This window comes from Struthio camelus, chromosome 1, assembly GCF_040807025.1.
Source record: "Struthio camelus isolate bStrCam1 chromosome 1, bStrCam1.hap1, whole genome shotgun sequence".
Taxonomy (NCBI): domain Eukaryota; kingdom Metazoa; phylum Chordata; class Aves; order Struthioniformes; family Struthionidae; genus Struthio; species Struthio camelus.
The window spans coordinates 79,028,750-79,052,181 of NC_090942.1; the positions used below are offsets into that span (position 1 = coordinate 79,028,750).

The following is a 23,432-nucleotide window of genomic DNA, read 5'->3' on the forward strand; positions in this document are numbered from 1 at the left end:
CATGCGGACAGTGGATTATTTTAGCGTCTCTCTTGAAGTAGTGGATTAAAACAAAGGAAGGGAAAACCTGGACTGCATCCCTTAGCTGTATTAATGAAGGCCTATACCACTGCTGTGATGGATTTTCTAGCTGGTAGGCCTAATTCTGAGGAGCATCCCAGGAATCCATGGAGGACATAGAGCCTCCAGGCTGTGACACGACGCAGAAAGAAGTCTTGGCTGGGGGTTCCTTATGTCTAGCTTCTCCTTCCATGCAGACGGAATATACCACAGATGCTATAAAGCTGTCTTGTCAGCACAGTCACCTGGGAAACACAGCTTCAGATTTCCATTTCTTTCTGATACGATGCTGAAACGATGTTCACAACAGACTAAATAGAGAGTGAGGTGTATAATGGGAATATTTTTTCTAAAAAAGATAGTGAAAAAGTCATTTAAGTTATAGATACAAAGAGAAGTTTACCAAGAGGTAAGGTGGTATCTGGATTTGCAGCGCTTTAGTTATTACTGCTTATTAGAGCACTTATTATTACTTAATAATCCCTCTCTCACTGACAAGGGCAAGGTAGCTTTTTTCCTTTTGATAATTTGTCCCAGCACTTTAAAGAATAAACTGTAGAAAACAAGCAGCACTCAAAAAGATAGACCGCTTAATACATTCGCTAGCTGTCTTCAGATAAGAGTCTCAGTGATTCCCTTTCCCTACTACTTATTCCCACTGCACCTGGGACCAGGCAGTCTGACAAAATCTGTAGAACATCCAGAAAGCACCCGCCCAACCTGGTTTCTTTAGCTATGGAAATATCTTCACAGAAGTCCAGGTAAATGACATATGGCCTGGGATCTCTCTCTTTCTCCCTCTGTCTTTCTCTTAATTTAAATTAAAATAAACTCATTCTTCAGCAGGGACAAAATGACAGATACAAAAGAAGAGCTTTTCTGGGATGGCTGTCAGTTAGCATGATCCATCAATCATTTTGAGTTAGTTATTGGAATAATGGTTGATCATTATTGCTGTAAGTGCAGTTAGGATTCTCCAGCTTTATCTGAATGATGAAAAATCGTAGTACTGGGCTGAGATTTCATGGCCCAATGTATTTGCCTCAGGATGCTTGTCTGCTGATGAGAGACAGGAGAGGAAGAGGAATTATCTGCTGATATCACGGAGACAAATACAGCCTTGTATGGATGAAAAAATAGAAGCAAGATAGATGTTATTTGGTAAATTGTGCCCAGATTCTGCTTTCATTTACCCGGGTATAAGCCCTGCACAATGATGATGCCTGGTAATAGAGCTGTGTTGAATTTATGGCAACATACCAGGCAGCAGTCGTCTTTTTAACAGGCAAGCTGACTACTAATAGACCAATTTTTTTTTTTTCAATTTATGGTGGGCTTTGCCGCCACACGATAAGCCCGTTTCTTTTTGGGAGCATGAGGATAATGCTGCTTTGTTGTTATCTCGGCCGATGGTTCAGTGTTGCTCTGCGTTGGGGAGGACAATGCGAGGTGACTCATACCTGAGCTAATGGACAGAACATTGTGAAATCTAGACCCGGCTAGAAAGCTACTGTCACAAACAAGGCATCAGAGGCATAACTCTTGAGGTATAAATGAACGCTTGCTGAGATACAGCCTGGCTTGTGAGACTGGTGGTTGTTCTTGTCGTCGTGTCCCTGCAGCTCTGGGCCAAGCACCAAGAGGCTTTCAGCAGCCATGTGTATTTGGTGACTGCAGGTTTAGTTAAGGATTTGCTGTCTGCCCGCACCTAAGGAGGTGGCTGCCAAGATGAACCTCGTGCAATCCATGAATGTAAAGAAATGCAATTTGTTCCTGGTTCCTGTGTTGGGGGAAGGGGAGGAGAAGGGGTGACCAAGTGGTGCGTTATCCTGCATGAGGCCCTTCGCTCCTGCAAAGGCAGAGCTTTGCCTTGGCTTTCGCTGCTCGTAAAACTGCTTTCTGACATGTGTATTGTAGCATAAGCAGATTAAAAATGCAAACATAGCTGGGCTAAAACCAAACCAGCCTTTCTGCTGCCACTTAGAGGTTGTTTCCTCCTACCTCCGACTTGGCCTGAATATCCTTCCCATTTACTGCCAAATGCTGTCCTTCCTCTCAGTGACTACGTGGAGTTTGTCTTTCTAAAGCTTCTCTGTGTCTGTCCCACTTGACGGTTATTCATACGAACAAGGAAAATGAGAAAACTGCAAGTGGACTAAGAGGACAGAGCAGACAGCTGAAAGAGCTGTCGCAAGAGGAAACTATAGTGGTGTTTTTTAAGCATGTTTGTTCAGACATCCCGCTGCAGCCCCTGTCCAAATGCTATATTCCCTCTGCTTGCTACATTTTATGGCTGACCACAGGCATTGACCTTTTTAGTGCTCCTGACTGTTTACAACTGACGCCCTTTTTCCTCGCTTCAATTCAATTCAAAACATAACAAATTACTGATTTGACAGATATCAAAAATACCTGGGTTCCTGTGGTGGTGGTTGTATTCAAAATAGTTTATTTGGGTTAATGTTATTATTTAATGCAAAAATATCAGATTCATAAAGATGACTTCAGAAGTGGAACAAATCTGTATTTGCTGTCTGATTATTTTAGATGCGTGTTTCCAGCAAGTACATAAATGAAAAGAAACATATCCATTTTTTCCACCGAGCAAAATTTGAACCATTTACCTGAATCAGCCATTTACCTGAAACTGATAACTTTTTTCCACAATTACAGGACAGTAAAATAAGTTATTTTGTTTTATCAGTTTAATTAGAACAGATTTTGGGATACTTTTCATCACTAACCCTTGAATATCTAAGTTGACTCACAGACCAAATGTTAATACTTCAGCAGTAATGTTACGTCTGCAATATTTGTGCATCTTCACTTTGACTCATGAATGTCAGATATGTTCAACTACACTGTCATGCACACGTGCAAACAAATGCTTACATATATGTTTTTTTTCTGAGCATACATCTACAGGCTTTGTGCTCTGATTATTTATGCACTGATTATTTATTAAATCATCAGAGGGTACAAATGTGTCCACTACCATTTCCTTCTGCTTTAGTTCTGACTTACAAAAGCACAGGTGCCACTTCATGCCTAAACATTTGAACTGTTCTTCCGCTTTTTCCTCAGGGGAGACAGAAAATAAACGTATGCCGTACAACGTGTTTATGTGATTCCTTTTTTTAGTATAGCACCACTGTAATGAGATCACTGTCTTCTCTGCAGGCATAGGAATGTATACATGGGGTTTGTTTTTTTTTTGGTTTGATTTGATCCCATGATCTGTGAATTATCCCTCTCCAAAATTTCTGTAACAGTAGAAATGACTGAACCAAAATGAGCTGGCCAGAACTAGGACAGTAATCATGATACCCTGAATAGATCCGACCTTACTCACTTCTGCTCGTCTCCATTATGTGACCTTCCGTTCTCACGCGAGCCATCTCTTTGTTCCACCACCTTTCCAGTAAGGAAGGAGCAAGTGATTCCCCCTCACCTAAGTAAAAAAATTCCCTTGATCTAATTCAAAGTTTTAATTTCGGTCCTCTTGCACAGGAGAGATGTTATTAGGAGGTCGCAAAATGCAGTGCACAGCAACCACAGAGACAGAAGGGGGACTGAAGTGAGTAGTTATAGCTAAAATTATAAACATATATCAAAAATGTAATAATCCACTGTGTTTGGAATTCATCATAATATCCTGAATGCTGCAGTACAGAACAAGAATAACCCAGTCTCGTTTACGCCAATGCCCCTTTGATACCATTCTTGCGTTTTTCTAGCATTAGAAAGTGGCCTGAAATTTGGGGTAACATGCAGTTTGGGAAGCCCTACTACCAGCAGAAATGAGTGTGTGGTTTCGGGCTCTTTTGTGTTGCTATAAATCCTGAATAACTGTGCTAAAGCTAATGGGGTGCAGGAAGGTGGTGAGGAGAGAAGACGCTCTGGTAACCAAGTGTCACCGGTGTTTGTCCCATATATAACTTCTCATGTAATTTAATTGGGGATTGGCCAAGAAGGAGCTTATAATTACAGTTTGTAATGTTTTCTTCTTTTACTATGCAGCTAATTCAAAAGTCAAATAATTAAAAAACCATCTGCATATACTTTCTGTTTAGTACCTCTCTTGGTTTGGGTGTTGTAGTAATAATCTTGTAGTGGGGATGAGGGTGACTTTTCCTTTTTCATTTCATGCACTATATGTCATTTTACATAATTTATTTATACCACTTGAAAATCAAGGAAGAAAAAGAAGGATACGGAAACACAGAGGAAGCAGGATGTCCTGTATTAAGGCTAATACATATTTATAGCTGCCTCTCTTCTCAGTTTCAGGATACTGGCTTGATGCAGACAAAGCACATTTTAGTGGCATTTCCTTTTTTGTAGCAAGAGTTCAGTCCCAGTAAAATCACTTCTTTTCATTTTGTTCATAACCTAATAGCTAATAAAGTTCAAATCAGATACTACGCAATGCTAGACTTTCCGTTCTGAATAATATTTCAAGAGTTAATTTCAAAATGAACCGAAGAAGCAGCAACAGGAAGATTCAAAAAAGGTCAGGAGCTATTTTAGTATATTTTATGTGAGTTTATATTATCATCTTAATTTATAAAGTCATTAAATAGGCAATGAAGTCCTGCTATCAATGAGATACAAGCTTCGTAAGAGTGCAAAGTAACTGTCAGCAAAATCAGATACATTTAAAACCTGGCCTACTATCTGAACAGCAATCTCTTTTAGTTCTAATTGAATTTTCACCTGAATTCCACCACTGATATCCATATATCTGGACAAGGTTATTCACTTATCAGAATCGTCCAGGACCGGATAGATGACAACGCAACTGTTTTTTGTTAAGGAAATTAGGCAAGGATAAAAAAAATACGCAAGCAGTGTATTGGATCCAGTTTTGTTGTGAATATGGGTACTGAGAACATCAAACGCTGGTGTACTAATGTGGCCCAAAGGCCTCGCTATTTTAGTAGAAATTAATTAAAGTAGCGTGAAGTATCATACTGTATTGTAAGGGATTCGGAGAGCAAGAGGCATTAATTGTGCTGTCAGTTCTTCTACCTTGTCAACAGAGATGCTAATGTCGCTGTACTGCTGCTCGGTGTGATGCAGTCCAGTGCATATAGTTAACGACACAACCTTGATGCTAAGTTAATTCATAGTTGAAAAACAGAAATGCGGTGGGCTTTTGATTTATCAGAGGGTTAGTTAGTGGATAAACAGAACCCCATTTCGTATTTCCTGCTGTAAATGCTGGGAATTAGCAGTAGAAGCTGAAGTACAGGCAGGGAAGGTATTTGCAAACCAGCTGCTAAAGTCTAAGAGAAATCTAGGCCTAGGCTTCAAAGAGCTTTTAACTTGAGGAGAGGGTAGAAACTTAAGCAAAGCCTGTCAGCATAAAGTATCGGGTTAGTATTCTTTCTTCGAAACACAGAGAGAGCTGGGGATCAAATTGTTTCTGTCATAGGAGATTTTAAAACAGCAACTTTATTGCCGTTTTACCTAAAACTAGGTTTATGCCTCCCAGTTCAAAGGAAGAAAAAACTTTAGTGCATCACTTGTGATGCAGAAAAAAAATTGCACAACTTGGGCTTGCTGCTGGGTTCATACCGTGGGTGAGCATGGCAAGACCAGGCTGTAACACCCTTTTACTCCTTAAGTAGAGGCTTCTGAGCGCTCTTAAGGCTTTGTGGGTTTAATCATCTCTGTGGGGTTAAGAAGATATTAATCCAAGGGGCCATTGATGAGTACGGTTGAGGCTGGTCCTCCGGGGCTCCTGGGTGCTGGACTCAGTCTCTGAGGTCACCACAAGGGTTGTCCTCTCCCGTGTGCTGCACCAGCCTGCTGAAGGGGCTCACCATGCAGTGGCCCTGCATGGACATGAGAGGCCTGTGGCTCAACCCTGCGCTAACTTGGAAAGTTTTTGTCCTTCGATAGTTAGAGTATGTCTTCATTAATCAGGTTACTCGCAGAAAAGGAATTTTGATGCTTGGCAGCATCTGAAAACCCCTTTCCTTGTGTTTACTTTCTGTTTCGTTTATGCCTCGAGCAGCTCCACAGGGTGATGTGGCATCAGTGTGGACATTCCTTAATGGTGAATGAATAAGATATTGTATTTTGGCCTCCTAAAGATTGGCCTTTTTCACCTTGTCCTAAACTGTCAGAAGATCTCAAGAGGCTGTGCTGAATCTTGTGGTGTTATAAGCATCAGACTCCAAATCCTGTGTTTTTTTTCCAGGAAGCGTAGGGATATTTGGGGCTTTGGAAACAAGGCAACTGTTTGCTTACTAGTTAAATAATATTAATTAGTTATTTTTTAATTGAAAGACATACCCCTAAGGGATAGGTGATGACATGCACCAAATATATATTTTACATAACTACGCAAGTGAACACAACATTTGATTGCCTAATTGAAGTGGATCTGAAAAAGATTTTAAGTAGATAAATAAATAGATGCATACATTTAAAATATTAATAGATTTTAAATAGATTTTAGATTTAATAAATAGTTTCTAGATTAAGTAGTTTTAAAACAGAATTTTAATGGCTTTTAAATAGAATTTTAGCTCGTTTCCTCCAGGTACCTGAGATGGATGCACAGAGACAGGTTTTAAAAAGAGCTCTAGGCCGGGTGTGCAAGTGTTCAGAAAACCCAGCTGGGGCTAGATTTTTATAAGGTCTGAGCTCTCATTTAGGCACATAAATAATGACCTACGTGCAGAGACGTGCTAAACGTCTAGCATCCGACACAGGAGAATTAATTGACATAGAGCTCTTCAGCAGTGTAGTGAGTTTTGTCTAGGTACACTGTTGGGGCTTGCAGATCTGGTTGAATTCAGTTGCTGAATTTGAAGATTGTTGGAATTTTGTTGTATGTGGGTTGCTCTCAGGTTAGTTTTTGGTTTTAGTGCAGAGGAATCATGAAGGGCAGAGCTAAACTCTTAAATTTCCACTTGCTTTTTCACTAAAACTGTACAAAACTTCAGCTGGTTCAGATTCTCACTGGAAGACTGTAACCTCTTTCCATGAAAACTAGCCAAGGTTCAGGTCCGCAACAAAATCCACAAAATATCATCATGTTTCAGGTTTCTTTCCACATTTTGGTGCAGCTGTTTTTTAAAGTTATGTAGGGCAGAGATTATTCACCGGTGAACACATTTAAGACGAGCTGCACGCTCATTTTTTGGCACAGCCCTACGTATTGGCATACAGTGCAAAGAGCTCTCCCACATTTGGAGCGCAAGGCACCAGTTAAACACTGGCATAGAAGTAGAATAACTAATATTTTTGAAAAGGTTAAACATAGGATGGACTGCATCCTGTTTTCTCTTTGTCAGATCTCAATTTCTGCTTATACGTATTTAAGCAACTGAACCATTTAAAAGCATAGCAAATATTTTTCAACGCATAGAAATGCTGGCTGAGATGCTTGGTATTCTTAACCCAGTTTTTGTTATGTTTCTGGTTTTGCATTATTGACAGGCTATACACATTTGAAAATATTTTTCTGTTGCTGACTTCCCCTTTTCCATGTGCTCCACCGTTAATACAATTGGATGATTATATCTATCCTTGTCTTACTCTTTTTAATACAGGCAATTACTGAAAACAGAACTGGGATCCTTTTTCACTGAATATCTACAGGTAGGCATGTGTTTTCTTTCATTTAATTCATTTTTTTTTAATATGCTGTAAGCAAAATTGTTTCACCCAGTCTAAATGCTGATCTGGAGCCCCTTGAAATCAGTCAGAGATTTCCACTGATTTTTCTGTGTTCTGGATTAGGCCCTGTGTGTCATTTATGGAGTAAGAAGATTTGGATTTATATACATATATATGTGTGTGTGTGTGTGTGTGTGTGTGTATACATATATATATACATATCGATATGTGTGTGTGTATAGATACATACACACATATAGTTAGATAGTGAAAACTCAAGTAGTGAAATAGATTTATGCAGCCAATAGGTTTCTGTATGAAATAGCTGTCTTTCAGTAGGCTCCAGACATTTTCTTTTACTTTAGTATTTAAGCAGCTGCATAAACCTGTTAAGTTCATTGTAGTATAGTAAAAAGGAAAGCCATTTAGTAATAAGTAAACATTGTCTATTAAAATACAGTATTCTTTCTACTCATCTAACACTGACTACATGCTGTGTGGGTCAATCATCTGAAGGCTGTAAGGCCCTCTGCGCAGCAGAGAACAGGGGCTGTATTCTGGAAGTGGCAGGCAATTATATCATCCTTTCACAAGTGTCCCAAGGGATTTAAGCATGATGGAAGCGGGGGGAAAAGTCCTTTGGTGATTGACCGTTACAATGAAAGACCTCTATTTTCGAGAGTTGAGAAAGAATGAAATGTTAAATATGATGGCTACAGGGAAGTATAGACTTGGGTAAAGGTAGTCTATATTTTATTTACAGAATCAGCTGCTTACAAAAGGCATGGTGATCCTAAGGGACAAGATCCGGTTTTATGAAGGTAATTTGGATTTTAGCTTGGCTGTCTATGTCTGTCAGAGGAGTGACAGAATGCAAAAGCATTCTGAAGGCAATGACATTGTTTTCACTACCTTCCCTGGATTATGGATTAATTATATCAATTTATTCATGCAATCTATTGTTCTATTCTGCCTTAGTGTTCCCATTGGCTTTCATCAAGGAGAGGTGATTGCTTAGTGCAGCGGCTAGGGAATAAAGGAAAAATTGCCTCCAGCTTGGACGCTTTCTTTTGCTTCAATTATAGCCTGCTCAGTATTAAGGAAAAATGGAAGAGTAGAGAGAGATATCTTAATAAACATCTGAGCTGTGAGATCCCAGTTAGATCAAGTATCTGGTTAAGTCCAGAATAATGCTGTTCATTGTTTTTAGAGTTATTCTGGATTCATGCACACATTAATGAGGTCAGAAAATGTCTTGTTTCGCTGCCAAGGCTCCATTTGTCTGTCTGCAGCTTATGGGGGTGTCACCTTATGGAGGTAAACATCAAGAAAATTCCTTTTATATTTGAAACAGCGAAGTCCAAATTAAAAATAAATAAATGGAGATACAGGGGCTGAAGCTGAGAATATGAATCACTTTCTGCTTTTTTACTTACATCTATGCAACTCTGGAGAAATGTGTCCATTAGAATTACTCCAGACTGATACAGTTATCGCTAGTCACTGAGTATATTCTTGTTGGTCCATTCATTCCCCTCTTTGTTAGTGTAAACACTGCAGAAGAAACCAAGCCAGGTTAGTTTTTTAATGAGTCTGTATAAAGGCAGAAAGTACTGTCCAAAAGCACTAAAGCCAGTGCATAAGTAGAATTTTAACATGGGCAAATACATTCTGCTTTACTAACTTCCAACGTTACAGTCACCCTCATTTCCTGTCCTATGCTATTGTGCAGCATTTAGATGTGCCATTAAAATATACTATTTTGTCCTAGAAGTAGGTATGCATCATCAGAGAGTGAAAAGATTCCTGAATATCTTATAAGATTATTGCATATGTAAATAATTGGAGGATCTTTGGGGAGTCTGAGACGATTTTGAAGAAATGTAGCTTTCCTCTAGCTTCCAGGACCACGGTCATAATACCACTTAGTCTAAATATACTGTTTTAGCAGTAGCCTGGAGACAACCATTTCTATTAGTTACAGCTATCTGTAAATCTTAAATGTGACCTTTCATTACTGACAGTACAGTTGATTGGATTAAGATGGTGCTATGGGACCCACATTTTCTGATGAAAAGAAAATAGCCCTGAACACAGCAAAAGGATAACAAATTTCACATTAAAGTACTCAAATACTTCTAAGCTGAACACAGAGTTCCTCAATTATATAAAATAACAGCTTGGAGAGCACAAGGGGAGCTGAGCTGTAAGGATTTCGAGGCCGTCACAGCTGCTTTGTAAATCACAAAGGAAGCTGATTTTTAACTATCATATTGACAAATTAGATTCAGAAAACCACCAAATTCCTATCCCTTTTTCTTCTATTTTTACTAGCTTGAAAATCAAAATACTATCACTGTTATTTGAAATCAAAGCTGAGAAGAAAAACTGAAACGTAAGGCCACTAAGTGACTTTTAAATATAGGAGCATGTTTAGCAAATATAAATTTTCAGCAAGCTGTTAAGTTTATTTTGGTTTTGAATTCAGTGTATCGTTTTATGGCGTCCCCTTAAAACATGATCAGAAATGCTGGTGATGTGACATTTAAATTGGTCATGTATTTTCCAAACGCTTCCTTGTAAATCTCAACTCACCAAAACTGGAAAGGTTTAGAAAGATACTATAATTTAGGGTTCAAATTCAGGCATTTTTCTGGCAGAAGAGAATGCTTTCTGGTAGCTTGCCTGGTGAGCAGCTGGTGGATGCAAGTTTCTGAGGCTGGAGGTAGGGTTTCCTGGCTGCAAAGGCACCACAGCTCCGTGGTCCCTCCTGTACTTGGTAGCTCCATAATTTGGACTCCTAAAATACTGCCGCAAAGTTGGGAGCATGGAAATCCTGGGAACTCCCATCCAAGCAGGGCTCCCCTCCCGGTTCTGCAGAAGCTGATCCTCAAATCTCAAGTTTCCCTGATCTGATGGTTTGACCAGTGGACGTTGGAACTTTCACAAGGGAACAAAGATCATTTCAGAGCACAGTTTGGAGGGGTTTTGTTCTGCAAGAAGTTTTGAAATTTTGACTTTTCTTTTGGAAGAGAATTTTTTTGTTGTTTATTTTTCAGAAGTTTCGACTAACTGATAAAAGCACTGTGAAACTGAAAAGCACTGTGTGGATTTTTATGTCATCCAAAATTGACTGTATTGTGCTTCAATTTAATGAGCGTTTGGATGAACCTAGCTTCCTTGAATCCAATACATACTTATGGTAAATGTAGGGATTTTTGCCTGACAGTAAAACAAACATATTCTTGAAAGGACACAGAAGTCACATTCTTCTGTGTGAAAGATGCTAATCATCAACAAACTATAGGAATTCTTGCACAGCCCACAGGAAAAGGCCTGCCTGGCAAAAAGCAGTTAACTGTGCAGCCTTTCTGAGCTGCTGCACAGAAATTCGTCACTTTACAAAACAAACTGCCCACAAGATGAAAGGAATGTGCTACAGTACAGGCATATTTATCGCAACAGGACAATTTGACTTGCAACGTGCGATTCTAAGAGCAAAATTTCAGAAGGACCAAAATTCTAAGTGTTCAGCACCCACATTTGGAGCCAAATATTTTTAAGGGCTTGGTTTCCATTTAACTTTAACTTATGGGTAACTGATGTATTTAACTCTTTTTAAAATTCTGCGCTCAAGGTTTAGAATGGTCAGAGTTCTTCTTTGTGAGCAGGATTTCTGTCTTTGAAACACTTTTAATATATTGGCTGTAAATGCAACAGTATTTATCATCATTACTACTGCTGCTGCTAGGAAATTTTGGACCTGGTTTCCTGCTGCATTTCACTAGAACTAATTTAAGATAAATTTAGAAAAATTGAAACTCAGAACATATTTTTCAGTCTTGTGCATGAATATGAAAAACAGAGAGGATCCCGGTCTGATAATGCAGAAACAAAGATCTTGGAATAGTTCACAAGCCAGCAGCTGCAGTATAGCATGGTGATTCAGATTTGTCACTGAAAGCATTTAAAGCCATCAACCCAAGAATAATTCGAGCGTTGCAGATATGCCGAAGCTGGTGCTATTTGTCATGCACTTAAAAAATGCAGTAAGATCAAATATCCTGTAATAAAGATCAGTACTTGACTAGCTTTGATGGTAGATGCTTTCTTGCAAAGTCTGTTTCTTTGCCTGTGTGTGCAATACTAGGAAAAAGCTCCTTGGCTGGGGCCCTAAGTAATGCTATAATACAACTATTATCAGTAGTATTTGATTCTGATGCCAATAGTAATCTTGACTGATTGGTATTGAATTTGCTCCTTGGTAAGCCATACTGTCTTATCTGAATGCCTCATGTCTTTATCTGCATAATAGCTGTTGGTGGAGGGGTAATGGAAATTTCTCCATTCACAGTCAGGTTGGGTGCACCAGGACAGTAAACACCTCGCCCAAGTCACCCAGGCCAGCTGGGGGAACAGGAGTTTGAAGCCAGCTATTCAGCCCAAATTCCTCTCCTGTAGATCTCCAGCTCCCATGTTTGCCTCTGTTTTATAAAATGTTCTGTGAGGGACTTAGGGTCCAGCTCGGTCATAAGGGCTTGGCCAGAGCTTCTCCAGTCTCCAGGAACCTGCGGAGGCTTCCAGGCGGCTGTAGCTGGGAAAGGGTAAGGAAAGGTGCTGGCCCTGCTGCGAGGACCAGAGGAGATCAAATTACCAGCAGGTTTTCGCTTCATCCAGTGACAGGAAAAAGCAGAGACTGCAGCACCATTCTCTTCTTCCACAGATCTTGAATGAGGTTTTCAATGGAAGGCAAGATATAGGGAAGCTGAGAGAGAGTTCAAAGAGGCTTTGTGGAAGCACCCCTGCAGAGACAGGTTTGCCCTGCTTCCCTCCTGCTTCGAGGGCGGAGTGGAGCAACCTGGCAGAGATTCCTATGGAGGGATGTGTCCACATTTAATCTTCTGCCTTCTCCTGCTCCTGCCCTCCTCAGCAGTCTTGTCCGGTAGTATTAGTGCAAGAAGTGGAGGAGGTAATCTGGGCTATTATTGCTTATTCTTCGCAGGATTTTTCTGAGTAAGCTTTAACCTCAAAGTCTCTGACTTTACTAAGAACATTAGAAGTGTCATCTGAAAGACGCAAATACTGAATGATCTGATATACTGAAAGGAATACAAATTCCATACTACTAAAAGTATCTGGTAAATGATTCATCTTTGTGAATAACTAGCAGATTCACATCATTCCTGTGTTTCTTAGTCTTTGCATTTAACTGATTACAACCTAAACAGATCACCAGCTTGTTTTGTGTTTTTGCAGGGCAGAAACTGCTGGATACCTTAGCTGAAACCTGGGATTTTTTCTTCAGTGATGTCCTGCCCATGCTTCAGGCTATTTTCTATCCTGTGCAGGTGAAAAATTACTCTGTTATTACAGAATCTTGAAAAACTGGAAAAAGCAACTTTACTGGTTCATCAACAGATTGATGCAATCCTTAACTATCTCTCCTTGGGACAGCCTCCCAGTGCTGCTGTCCTGTATAGTCATGTCATGCAAATAAGTTAATTATGAAAACAGGTTGGAAGTGGTTGGGTGAAAAAGATGGAGGAGAACTTTGAAAGTACGAGGTGTGTGTAGGGAGGATGGATAGTCCTTATGTCAACTCACACTAAAAGGAAAAAAAGAGATATGAACAATAAACTGAAATACGCACACAGTAAAATAAGTGCAGCTGTGTTGACTTCAGCATACGCATTTCTTTATCTGCCATGTGAATTTGTCTTTCTGAGGTATCTTCACTTTTGAAGGGAGGTTTTATTGCTGAGGTCAAGTTATCTGCTACTGTAAATGGATACAAGGACAACAATAGACAGTGGAATTGGACCAATTTACATAAGCATAGAATTTGACTTTAGGTAATTTAAAATCCAGTGTAGGTATTTGATCTGATTTGGATGAAAGCTTAATCTTCTAGTTTAGTGAAGGCCTACATCCAGAAAAGTGTTGTTTATCACTGAAATCCCAATGAAATCTGTAGCAGATAGGTATCTAACTGACCTTCTGGAGTTGGTCCTAGATGCCTACTGATTTCAGTGGGAGTTAGGTGCCTAAATATATTTGGGGAAACTTCGTAAGCATTCTCCCATTTTTTCCAAGGGGACTTTATGCCTAAAATGATTGTCCAATTGTTATTGATATCATTTGCCTCTGCAGTTAATTGCAGGCATGAGATCTTAATTCTGTGGAAAAGCGGCAGCTTTACAGAAAATTTGATTCGAAAAGAGGAGAGGTCTAAAGACATGCAGGACTGGATCACCCATTGACTTGGGTCATGTCATTTAAAGCAGTACAAAGAGGATGAGATTAAAAACCTATGAGAACACCAGATTAGATTTTTCTAAGGGCCGCATATTCTAAATTCCAGGAACCTAATGATATAGGCAGACTCTCAGCATGATTTTCGAAAACACTTAACTAAATTAGAACTCACTTAGATGTTTTTGAAAATTGCACCAAATGCCTGTTTTCACTGTCATGTTTCTGAGGCCTTTGAAAATAATTTAGCCACACAAGTCTCCTCATCTTTCAAGTGGAAATAATAGCGTGAACTTTCAAGGGAGCCTGGAGGGGATAAGAATGCCAAGCCTTATGTAAATTTAAATGGATCTAGATACCTTATTTTCTAAGGTTAGTCCCTAAAGTCCAGTTTGTGCTTATATGCTCTTGGAAATACCATTCATTACCAGTTTAAGCAGATTTGGGACCTGCTTTACCTCAGTATAAATAACTGCACAAAGTGAAAAGAAACAGCAGGGAGTGTCAGACTTCTTTATTTCAAATTAAGATAAGTCAACACTAGCTGAATACTAGACCTTCCAGAAAGGTAAATATTTGACTGGCAGCACTCAGAAATGCAGTCAAGAATATATATTTACAGCCGCATGTATCCAAGGAATAAGTCCTGATCCCAGCAACTGCAACAGTTTTACAACTCCTCAACAGACATAAGGCAAGTGATGTTAATCTCTGAAGGCAGAGCTAGTGTCATACTCTTCAGATGAGATTTTTTTCAGTGAGATGTAATTCTTATACTACAAAAAGATATCTTTGAAAATGCAGTATGAAACTTCAGCTCTGTTCTTGCCTAATATTGAAGTTTCCCAAACTCTGGAGAGAAGGAGGATCCACAGACAGGCTGAGGCCAGGATTCCCAACACAATTCAAAGAGCCAGTACTCAAACCAGCCAGTAATCAAAAGCTTGGGAAGTAATGGAAGTTGAACCCTACCTTTTTTAATATCCTATCTATTTCATTGCCGTTCAAGTATCAAAATATTCTTACCTGTCGTGCAGTCAGGTGGGATTTCCCTTTGGCCCCCCATTGTCTGCATACCCAAGATTACTTTTCCTTTGTAAATGCACACTCGGTCATTGTCTGCAGCATTCAGTACTGTTAAATCAAACAAATTCACTGTGAATGCTTGTGGGCTGTTCTGTGTTCTTTGTCTTGTTTCCTCTGCTTTGCGCTCATAGTTACTATTCTGGTAATCCTTCAGAAGTGGAGGAAAGAATTTTGACTCAGGATTTTGACACTCATTTTTACACAGCTCATAATCCATTTTGTTGTGTTTCTGTTTCTAAGGGGAAGGAGCCCTCCGTTCGACAGCTGGCTCTTCTGCACTTTAGGAATATTATTACCCTCAATATTAAATTGGATGATGCATTATCACGTTCCAGAGCCAGAGTTCCACCTTCTATTATTCAGATGCTGTTAATACTGCAGGTAAATATGTTATTATTCTCAGGTTGTTTTCTTTATCTGTCTTTCCCTGCTGTATTGCTCAAGTCTTCTAAAGTGGCATCTGATTTTGAGCCCCTTTTGGAAACTTCTCACCCTGAATGCCAGGTCTTCCATGCAATTAAATGTGGTCCCCATCATATCTAGAAATAGGGTCTGTAGAGTCTCAGATCACATGCCTTAAGATCAAGGGATCCAAGAGTAAAGATTGCTTTTGCAACTGCAGGCCGCGAAGTATTGAGTTTTGCAAGCAGGCTAATCTATGTGGTAATAACATGACTTCCATTAAATATTATGTGCTGCTGCACTAGCAATTCTGGATATGAAGATTCACATCTGGAGTAGGCAACAAAGTGAATATGCAATCTGTGGTTGTATCATCATGATGTTTGGTCACTGGGACCAAATTCTATCAAAAATGTTGATGCAAACAACATAAAAGATCAGATGCTGGTACTTTCTTTCAGTGTTAGATTGTTTATTAGGCGTGAGGAGAAACGAAAAGAGGAAATCCAGGCGGAAAGTACATTTAAGAAAATATTTTCTGAATTAAAGAAAAGCATGAGTTTGTGTTGAGCAGGAGGATGAAGCAGTGGGAGGGAGAAAGCCAGGAGTGGAATTCTTAGGGAGTGAGGAAAGCTGAGAGTTTCCTGACTGGTGTTTTTTTAATAAACAAGTAGATTCAAAGCAAATAAAAGAATATAGTTTCTCACACTTAAAATTATTCTTTGCTTTTCATCATACTGTAAAGTAGAACTGTATCAGGATTTGTTCTAAAGGGCTAGCTAATTTAAAGGTCAGTGATGAAAATGGAGCAAGGAATAAGATTCTCTCTGCTGGATCAAGAAATGATAGTTCACCCTTGCTATCACGGTGCACGTATGCTGGGGTGCATAAAGGTGTGTTTAAGCTATTTTGCTCAGAAAAGATACTTACGCAATAGCACTGCCTGTTTGCCCCTTATCTCCCTTCTCCCTAGCCTCCCTCTCCCCAAATACTTCTTTAAGCTTCTGGCTGATTGTGGCACAGTGACGGCTATCTCAGAGATGTTAAGTTCGTATGAGTTTCATGGAAATTAGTGTCTGGAGAGAGGAGAGGAGCCTCAGGGAAAAAATGGAGCGTGGGCTTAACTGCATAATGAGACATCAAAGAATTCACATAATTGAGCTGTGAACTAAACTGTGTTAATAGACACCAAAGGTTCCACATGAGAGAGCACCATCATGAAAACCTTAATCACAGGAAGGTTGCCTATTAGACCTCCTCCCTTCTTGGATACTTAGGTAATTTGCCCATTGGAAACCAGGCTTCAGAAGCATGGCTGCTGACAGATCTGTTTTTTTTTTTTTTTGGTGGTGGAGGTGTTCTTGTTTGTTTAAACTTTCTTCTTTAAAGAATTTACATTAGCTATGGTCAGGATCCTGCTTCCAGTGATTTCACTGGTAAACTAGGAACTAAATAACAACCTGATTATTTAGAAAGTTCCTAGGAGCTGATGTGGAGCCATTTGCCAGGATCAGTTTCTACAGGAAACATTTTAATGGTAAATCTGCTTCTTCAACAACCAGATGTGTTAACAAGGCAGATGTCAAATTAGGGTGAAAGGACAAATCTATTCTCATGGCAAGACTGTTGATGGAAATCAATAATGAAGTGAGAGGCAGTTTGCCCCTGGGTGTTTACTTCAGCATATTTTACCTGCAGTTGTATGCTGGGGAACTGATGATGGAAGTCCTTTCCTGGCAATAGCTCTGCCGGGCTCGTGGTTTAAAATCTAATGTAAATTGCAGTAAAAAGTCAGGAAATGATCTGGGAATGAGCTATTTACATACTTAGTAGTGTTAGTCAATTAATTGGTTTTGATAGCTAAGACTTTTTCCCAAACTTAAATGTCAGATTAAACAAAAGCAAAATTTATACATTTGTGGTGTAATAATGGAATTTCCTTGAGAGAGATTAAGTCGGTATGTGAATAGGGCTGGGACAGAGAGAGCAATTCAGCTGTCCAGAAAGCATGCGGTGATCTCACGCATGTGGGTTTCCCAAACTGACAGAAGACGTCTTGGTGTGAGCATTGTCTAATCCGTGTTTCTATCTACTGTGGATATCTCCTCCATAACAAACTCAGTGACATTGCAGTAGATTCCCATGGCTGGAAAGTGAGTCTAGTTGTGTCGACCCTTGGAGAAGTGTTGAACCTGACACTAAATTGCCCTGCTTCAGTCCTTGACAGCTTTATGCAGCTGTTACATAATTAAAATGTAGGTCATATGATTCCAGACAGCAGCTGTAATGTCAGCTGAAGGTCACAAGTTGACATAGGCAGATGCTGACATGCACCAGTCTGTCCTGTTAGGCTGGATTAAAGAAGCAATAGATTTTGTAACTAATGCAAGGTACAGCTGGTATTAATCATGTATTAGCTTGTCATAGGGTAGGGGCAGAACTCTGTCGGTGTGTCAGGAGAAGATGCTTTCCTTATGGAGGAGAAAGAGGATTTCGAAAGAGGAAACAAAAGCTGTAACAATCCTTGAACTTTATTCAGGAGGTAGGTGCTGATTCGGCAAAGCAGAGTAAGCGCACATTTTACCTGAACATGAGTAGTTTAATTGGCTTCAGTATGTGAGTAATTTCATTGACTTCTGTGAGAATACAGAGGCATTGCAAGTTACACACGTTCATTGCTTGCTTAGGGGGCCACACTGTACCCAGGGCCCTGCAAAGAGAATAAAAGAGCCCCTGCCAAAGACCTCCTGAATAAAACGTCCTGGAATGAAGTTGATCCCCATACTGAATTGTTTGGGTGATAGCTTTTCCTTCTTTGCATGGGGTCTTTCGTCTTGTCCTCTGTACGCTATTTGCTGGAAGTATGCTTACCAGGTGTTTAAGACTCTAGCCTGGGACATGGTGTCCACACCAATCCTCTGGCATACAGTGATGTGGCAGAGGATATGCACTGCGACAGAAGGGATCACCAACCTGACATAGACCTCACAGTTTGCCCACAGGGCCAGATACCTCCATTTCTTTGTGTTTAAGACATCAAAGATGAAACAAGCAGAGCAGGAAAATCTCTTATCTTCTCTATACATTCCCTCTTTGAAGGAAAGAAGGCCTTCATTTCTGGAATAAAGATGTTAAAACTATTATAATGGCTAATGGGTGTGTGAAGCTGTGTTGTAAGATACCCTGCATTTAAAGGATCCAAAATTATTCCTCAGGTTAATTATTGCACTCAGGATCTCCCATCCAGTAGATCCACTTCTGTACCTTCCCAGTGATATAACCTGGACTAATTATGACCAGGTAAGCTACCAGGAAAGAAGCATCGCCCCAGAATGGATGGAAGGAGCGAAATCTTTGTGCTCTTAAAGTCAGTGGGAGTTTTACCGGTGGCTAGAAGAAGGGGCTTCTACCACTCAAACTTTATGTTACCAGTGTAGCCTGACCCAGTTACAAAGGACGAACTGAAATGTTTATTCTCTGTGGCCACTTATAGACAGTATAAGTTAAAGTGTCTCCAGGATGCTCGTTTGACCTGCAGGGCCCTAAAGAGCAAAGTTATGATTGAGCTGAATCAACTACCTCTTACGATATGGTGCACAAGTACATTTTTGTGGGCTAAGGTAGCCCACAAAACCGCTTTTCAGCATAAAAATATATGCAGGAGCTCTTATACATGTGCTCTGCTGTCAACAGTCTATCCTCAATGGCCTTTCCCTTTGGGTGGAATTAGAAAGCAGGAGGAAGAGGGATAAACAGAACAAGAGATTAGAGAAGAATTTTCTCCCTTATATTCTGTGAACCAAAGAGAGCAAAACTACCAGCAGAGGGTAAACATACTCTGACTTATTTCCCAAATCACGTATTGTGAAAGAAGCCCTTTACCTCTGCGACTGGAACATCTTATCTCCAGGTATCTTTCTTGAGGTGTGAGAAAGTCGGAACAGAAGAATAAAAGGTGTTTATCTACATCTTTTGGTTGACATCAGGAATATTTGAGTTCACAGAATCTCTGTGGGTGACCCGAGCAGAGAAAAGCACAGCACAGTATCTCTCATGCTGAGGGATGAGGCCTCACTAAACACCAGCTCTGAAGAGGAAAATAAAACCTGTGGTTTCCTTTTTGGCTTCTCTGAGCTTCATTTGAACTCGCTTGCCCGTTGTCTGTCTTTGTAAAGGAGACGAAAAAAAATACATAAAATTGCCCAATGGGACCTATTTGTTATCTCTAGAATGTTCCTAAATATATGTGCAACTCCTCACACTTAAAAGGAGTGGAAAAGCACATTTCAAGAGCTGTAAGCAAGTACAAAGAGTGCTGTTTTTCCACTTCAGCAGCCACACACCAAACCGAAGGCAGCATAATGGTTAAGAACAAAATACAATTGCTGTCGGGAGACTGCAGGGTTCTGACTATGGAACAGCAGATGTTCTATGTAGCGCTGCAATGCATGTCAGATGAGGCCAATTTATTATGGCCAGGCCATAGGATTTCAAATTTGGTGGTTGCTTTTCAGAGGTAGTCTTATTAAGACTCCTGAACCCGAAGCATAGATTGGACAAAGTGGTGTGTGTGTGAGGTTTCAACAAACTTTTAATGTTTCTTTACCTTTTTAATTCCTGGTTTTTATAAGATATGCAAAATTGGAAGCCTAAAAATAAATGTATCATGCTCCCTATATAAATATAAGTCGCCATATGTAAAACCTGCGTGTACCCTGGATTGTGCAAAAAGATATTTTTCTCCTTCCTGGCAAACTGATGCTTTTTCTGCATTGGTTGCATTAACCCCATAGATAAATAAGGAGACATGTAAGAAATCTTACAGCCAGGCTGGTGCCTGGCATGCAGTGAGGATTCCTCTGTTGGTTTGTACTGATATACGTGAAACTGAGACTCTGGCCCTCAAGATTTACTTTTCAGAATATTCTAGGTGTAAAAATGATGCTCACTTCTAAGCAATAGCCTCTCTCTTACTCTTGTCTTATTTATTGTCTCTATCAGTAAGAGCAGCTTGCTTGCATAAATTGACACAAGTTTATTGCCCTGGAATGAATTTGTATTGCCGTGATTTTTAACAAGGCATAGCATTCATTTTTTTGAAGGAAAAGATCCTTTGGAAAGAGAAACTTGACCTTTTTCCTAGTGAAGAGTACTTTTCATATTTACTTTCGCTTTTCTTCATATGCTTTTTATTATTGCGCTAGTTTTCTGGTGCTGAGAATCATTTCGGCAAGGAATTAGGAAAAATGCTGGAATTGTTTCACCTGTATCTTGGGATATTCCCTCAGGCAGCTGATGCAGGTTCGGGTATGCTGTGGTGATGAGCATGAGGCAAGAAGCTGAGAACTGACTGGAGAGTTCAAAAAAGTGATACCAGCAGTAGCCTGAGAGCAAGAGCGAGGAAGATCTCGACACACGCTATGGCTCTGCTGACGCTTTCCTTGCCTGGACTGTGCCAGGTTGGGCACTAAATACCCTGTTCGTTCTACCCGAAGTTCTGCCTTCACTTGCTTGGCTATAAATGAAGAGCAGTTCTGCTGCTATAAATGAGGTGTACGCACTGGTGTAAGTGGTAAGGATGTGAGTCAGTGACCGTGGGTGGCTGTCCATTTTCCATTTGCAAGCTGTAGGTTTCGAGTCAAGGAGGGAAGCCACACCAGAGGCATTTTTCCCCTTAATGCTTTTAGCTCTGTTCCGTGTGGCACTTATTTCAGGGCTTACCACAACTCTTGTTTTCTCTAGGTGCAGAGATAAGGGGGAAGACACGGTTACTATTAAGCATTCTGTAAGTTTGACTAGCAGTGGCCTTTTTTGATAGTAACTCAAACTTAGCCAAGATATCTGTGAAACAGACCTTGAAGGATCTGTACTCAAATGGACCCTGCTTATAACTAGGGCCAAGAGAAGCCAACTGCCATATAGAAGAACTGATTTCCTTTTTAAATTGAGTACTCCCTGAAAACTGGCAGTCAACACACGCCACAGCACTATGCGATTCCACTTCTGTAACCTTAAGCTGTGCAAAACCAGGAAAGAAATCCAAAATGTTGCAGTTGTTTTGGCTTTGCTATGTATACACCTGTCTCACGTGCACTGTGGAATAATACTTCAAACGTGCATCTTTTCCATTCTCCGAATAGCGAGGCAGCGTACTGTGGTTCGAGGGACCATGACCGCGGCCCTGTCCGTTCTGATTAAGCACAGTTGTTTTAGACAGCAATTTTGCATCAGTGCAAACTCCCTTTGTGCTCATAGTGCGTTTTCAGAGAATGTCATATTAAGTAAAATGTCACCTCTGTGGAGAAGACCAGTTAGTTAGTTAACCAAAGACACGGTTGCAGACTGATTTGGTTGAACACTGGTTGTCTGGACTGCCCTGGTTTATGCTGTCACCGTGCATCAGGTGCTCTGCAGTTGCTGCCCGTATGCTCTCTTGCACTGCAGTAAATGCAGAGTACTTACTCGTCCTCCTTCAGCATTTGTCTCAAGGATAGAGTGAGCGTGCGTGAAGGTGCGCCTACCTGTGGTGTGCAGCGTAGCAGCTACGTACCACACCTGAGACTACCTTAGCCCACAAAAATGTACTTGTGCACCATATTCTAAGAGGTAGTTGTTTCAGCTGAAGTCAGTTAAGATACGTATTTAACCTGGACTAAACCGAATTGTCTTTACAAAAATATATATCCACCCTCGAGCTTGCTTCCAGGAATGAAACTGGGCTATTAAAAGCTGTGCAAGTTTGTAGGTAGACAAATCCTTAACTGGTGAGAATAAAATAGAGCTAAATCAGTAAAACCATTCTTAATGTGAATTACAGTGTCCCTACAGAGCCTATAATTACACTGGGTAAGAGGGAGAACGTTTGTAACTAATTGCATTAGTTGGTTCAAATGTCTTTTGTGGACCCCTTCTGGTCTGTAGACTAAAACTGGCATAAAAGGTAGTATAGAAATTTTGACCATTGAAAAACTCTATACAGGCAATGTTCCCACGGTGCACGAATAGTTTGAGGCAGGCTGCTTTCATGCATGGATTGTCTACAGAAGGAACGTAAGAAAGTTAATCTAAGCTACCTTTTAAAAAAGATTAATTAAACCTAATTAAAGCTCTGTATGGACACCCATTTTGAGAATTAAAGGACTAAGAAGAGAAGCAAGTTAAATTAATGACACTTTAATTCTAAATCAGAGGCCTAAGCACAATTTACCTAATCAGCTTTCTGGTCTTAATTTATTGAATATTATTTCATTTTCTGAGGGTCCCTAGACAGACAAACCCATCCGGGAATCTCAGCTGCTGAATTGCCCAGGACTGTACATCAGGGGTTCCCAAGCGGTAGCAGTTGCTTCTAGGTGATTTATGGTTGACCGTAGACCTGAGAGTTGTCCCCAGTGATACCGGTGCCATGGGTGGCATCTGCCAGCTAGGGCAGCGGGGAGCCCCTGCGCAGAAGGGTAGGACTGTTTGCCCTACGTGACTGAGTAGCTTTCCTGCACATAGCACCATCAGCTGCTGCTGTGCTTGGGGTCACTATTTCACATCCTATTCCGACTTGCTCTGATTCACCTGGCACCTCTCACAAGGGGCGAATAAAGAACAGCAAAAACAACATTTCCCACAACAGAAGGCAGGCTGTGCAGGGTTGCTGTGTGGTCTTGCATGCTTTGGCTTCCCCATGACTTGGGGAGAGGAGTCCCCGCTGATTTGTGGTGAGACCCACTCCGAGCTGCGAGTGCAGAGTGACTCGGGCAGAGCCTTGCCCAGGTACCGCCCTTTCGCTGCCTTCCGGCTGCCAAAAGCTTTTCAGCTGAGCTCAGGGAAGCAGAGCAGCTTCCCACCCGGAGATTTCAGAGGCAGCCCCTATGCCACTTATTCTAGTCCTTGAGTCTCTCCTGGGGCAGTGTAACACTGCAGTCGTGGTGCTGAAAGATGCTGCAGCATGCGGGATTTTTGGTGCCTGCTGATAGCACAGCCCCCTCTTCCGTCATCTCGCTGCC

At 40.6% G+C, this 23,432-nt stretch overlaps 1 protein-coding gene across 8 annotated transcripts in view; it reads left to right on the forward strand.

The window, feature by feature from the left end:
• Positions 1–23,432, forward strand: part of PRR5 (proline rich 5) — a 94,935-nt gene that overhangs the window by 50,665 nt on the left and 20,838 nt on the right. For all 8 annotated transcript variants that reach the window (XM_068951536.1, XM_068951566.1, XM_068951527.1 and 5 more), the window contains 4 exons: positions 7,629–7,677; positions 8,459–8,516; positions 12,952–13,043; positions 15,274–15,414. In XM_068951536.1, coding sequence (XP_068807637.1) covers positions 7,629–7,677; positions 8,459–8,516; positions 12,952–13,043; positions 15,274–15,414 — 340 coding nt within the window. The remainder of the gene's footprint in view (positions 1–7,628; positions 7,678–8,458; positions 8,517–12,951; positions 13,044–15,273; positions 15,415–23,432) is intronic.